Below are 3,485 nucleotides of genomic sequence, written 5' to 3' on the forward strand. Positions count from 1 at the left end.
TGTGTGTGTGTGTGTGTGTGTGTGTGTGTGTGTGTGTGTGTGTGTGTTTAGAGACAAAGTTGGCAAACTCACACACACACACACACACACACACACACACACACAACAGAGGTAATGCAATGTTATTGTATTTATTCCATTACAGATGAGTGTATGCACTGCACTGGTGAGGACTACAGAGGAAACATCTCCATCACAGAAAACAAGCACACGTGCCAACGCTGGGACACCCAAGAACCACACAGCCATGTGTTCAACCCCAGCATGTAAGACTACAAAACAGTACATCATTGTGTCACTCAACTTAAAGCAGGATTTGATGATACTGATAAATGTATTCAAGAAGAATGTATTAACTCAGAAGCCCCATCCAAGTTGTCTGAATGTGACTTTCACATCTGTTATCATCAAATCCTTTAATCCCTTAATCCTTGTGATTTGGAACCAAATTGCCATTGTTTCCTTCGAGCTGCATTAGTTTGCATATAGAGAAAACAGGTCTGCTTATGTTGCAGTGATATTACTCTAAAACAGCAATTAAACAATTTACAGGAAAGAAGTTTTATCCCTGGTAGACTGGTGTAATGCAAACAACTTGGAATGAAATGCTTCCAAAACCAATGACTTTGGCAGGGGCTGATTGGACCACCTACTCTTTGGTAACAATAACAAAATTCAACAAGTGGATAGCTACAAATTTCACCTTGAAAAGCAAGGGGGTACCAGCACTGCTATTCTCACAAAAGCACACCAGAGACTTCTGTTTCTAACCTCTTGTGACCGTGCATCTTCATATGAGGACATTACATTTTAAGTGTGCTGAACCTTATGCTTCATTTTTCTTAACGTAGATCTGTTGTCCTTGTTTGTGCACACTTTGTTTCATCTGATATTAGAAAAAGCACAATACCAAAATCCATGTAAAAACAAAATGGCAGCAATCTCTGGCTAGAGTCAGATCCTGACACAGAAATTGACAAGGTGCAAAACCTGATCAAATATTATGGTTGAAACTTGTTTATTTATGCTTAATATTGTCTGTACTTTGATATGGCACACAGATTTGACCAATTTTAGCAGCAGTACAAAGTTATGATGCAGTTCATTAGGAATTACTTGTTTGAGGACATTGGGGCATAGCTTTTGTTTTACCACAGCATTTCACACAGGCCAGTTTAGTGTCCTACAGACAAAAAGACATTTCCAGCTTGGAGTATGAAGCGAGTGAATGCATTTAAAGTTACGAAATGAACAAATCACAAGGGCCTTAGATATGTTGCATGTTGCATATTTCATGTTTTGCACAACCATTTTCAGTCATTAAAATAAATGTTTTCTACGTAATTACATGTTTGTGGACTATTGAAAATAAACCCATTGTCCTCAGGACATAATTCTAAGACTTGGACATCCAGGTTTCAAAAGAACATGTATCCTGGAGCTCTCTACCTCCTCAACATTAAAAATGGCAAATCACTCAGCAGGGTGAATAATTGTGCAATATAGCAGATGTTTTTAATAAACTTGATGCACTTAGTTTTGTGGGTTGTTTGAGGTTGCTGCTTAATCCATATAGTTGTTAGTGTTTTAATTATGGTGTTCGTGTTAGATCTGATTTTACCCATGTGTTTTATGTTTATAATTTTTTATGTTTATGGGTATGGATAGTGTTTCTACTTTGTATTATGTGCTTTATGAGTCTATGGTTTTACTGGTTTTGTCTTTATTTGTCTCTGTTTAAGTGAGCTTACTTAGACACATTTTACACAATCATGTTGATATGGGAATAAAGTATTGAATCTTGAATCTTTGACATAAGACTTATGTTCTGTGAGCTAAACATTGATTTTGTCCTTAAAATGTATTTCACTGTTTAATTTTTGCGTCCTCTAGTCATCCAGAAATGCATCTTGTGGAGAACTTCTGCAGAAATCCCAATGGAGGCCGCCAACCGTGGTGCTACACCACTGACCCATCCATACAATGGGAGTACTGCGTTATACCCCGCTGCTGTAAGTCTGTCTGTATTATTATGTTTCCTTTACCTATGCACAGTTCCACTAAAACCTTATAGTTCCCAAGATTCCATCACTGAGGGTTAGGATAAGAGGAATTTTATTCACATATAAAAGTAAAAATCTAAAACTGTGATTTAGATGTGAAGGTCCAGATTTATAAGGAAATGTAACCACTAAATGCATTTACAATGTGGCAAGTGTTACTGCAGTTTCTAAAAACCTTTGAAAATATGTACACACACCTTTTAACCTAAAGTGTGAGTTTAACCCCCTGTGATGTTTAATCACTTCCTGCTGCAGGACCATTGAATTGACAAACTGACCCTGCAGCGCCTCCTGAGGACGAAAAGAAAACTCATTCCAAGGCCCTCAGTTCAGGTTAATTTGTGACTCTAAATTGCAAGAAGGTGTGAAAGAGAGAGACAGATGCCTGTATATCTTTCTCTATATATATTTATACGTATACGTTAAATTTTACCTTTTTTTTTTTGGGTGGAGGCTTCAAATAAGCCCACTTGGTTCTTTTTTCCCCCCCATGGGCTGGAGCCCTGCATTCCAAACCTTTTTTTTTCCCTTTTAGTTATTTTTAATTGTGTAAAAAAAAAAAAACACAACTGAAAATGTCACTGAAACTAAATCACCATTTTCACTGTCAGCTTCGATGTTACTTGACATTCTTTCAAACACAACCACTACTTCTTTTTTTTCTTTGAGTTTTACCACTTATTCATCTCATCCTCTCTGCTCAGCATCTGAGCCCCCTACCATCATCCCAGAGCTGACCTGTGCCACCGGTAATGGTGAAGCATACAGAGGCACAAATGCCATGACTGAATCTGGCAAAACATGCCAGTACTGGTTGGATCAAAGTGAACACACGCCACAGAACTATCCCTGCAAGTAAGAGCTACTGTAACTGAAAAACGTTGTTGTTAATAAAAGAGGAACCTATGGCATGTTGCCTTTATCGCTGAGTTTACCTGTGTTCATTTTTACTGTCTGTTGTTTGTCAGAGGCCTGGATAATAACTACTGTCGTAATCCCGACCAAAAGGAGAGACCCTGGTGTTACACCACTGACCCTGAAACTCCGTGGGAGTACTGTGATGTGCCGAGCTGTCAGGATGGAGACGGACCAGGTATTACAGTGATCAGTGATGGTGATTTTACCCAGTTACAATAATATTAATGGCTGCGGTGATGAAGGCAGAGAGCATGATTGAATCAGCTTGATTTCCTTTCTGTTGCTGCAAATGAACCAGAGAGCCCCAGAGAGGAGGAAGACTGTTATGTGGGGGACGGATCAAGTTACCGTGGCATAACATCAGAGACCATCAGTGGAAAAAGATGTCAAGACTGGAGCTCCATGACCCCTCACAGCCACAATTATACTCAACAGAACTACCCCAAAGGGTGAGCATTAAATAACAATAACAAGCGAACAGAGATCATTGGTTCATATGATTAT

The 3,485-nt window shown here is 38.9% G+C and overlaps 1 protein-coding gene across 1 annotated transcript; it reads left to right on the forward strand.

Moving 5' to 3' along the window:
- Positions 1-114: 114 nt before the first annotated feature.
- Positions 115-3,430, forward strand: LOC121938519 (plasminogen-like; the record flags this gene model as incomplete). Its single annotated transcript, XM_042481758.1, has 5 exons — positions 115-266; positions 1,894-2,012; positions 2,768-2,918; positions 3,032-3,156; positions 3,280-3,430. Coding segments are annotated over exons 1-5 (698 nt in total), but the record flags the coding sequence as incomplete, so codon positions are not given.
- Positions 3,431-3,485: the final 55 nt, after the last annotated feature.

This window comes from Plectropomus leopardus, unplaced genomic scaffold (assembly GCF_008729295.1).
Source record: "Plectropomus leopardus isolate mb unplaced genomic scaffold, YSFRI_Pleo_2.0 unplaced_scaffold29741, whole genome shotgun sequence".
Classification (NCBI taxonomy): domain Eukaryota; kingdom Metazoa; phylum Chordata; class Actinopteri; order Perciformes; family Serranidae; genus Plectropomus; species Plectropomus leopardus.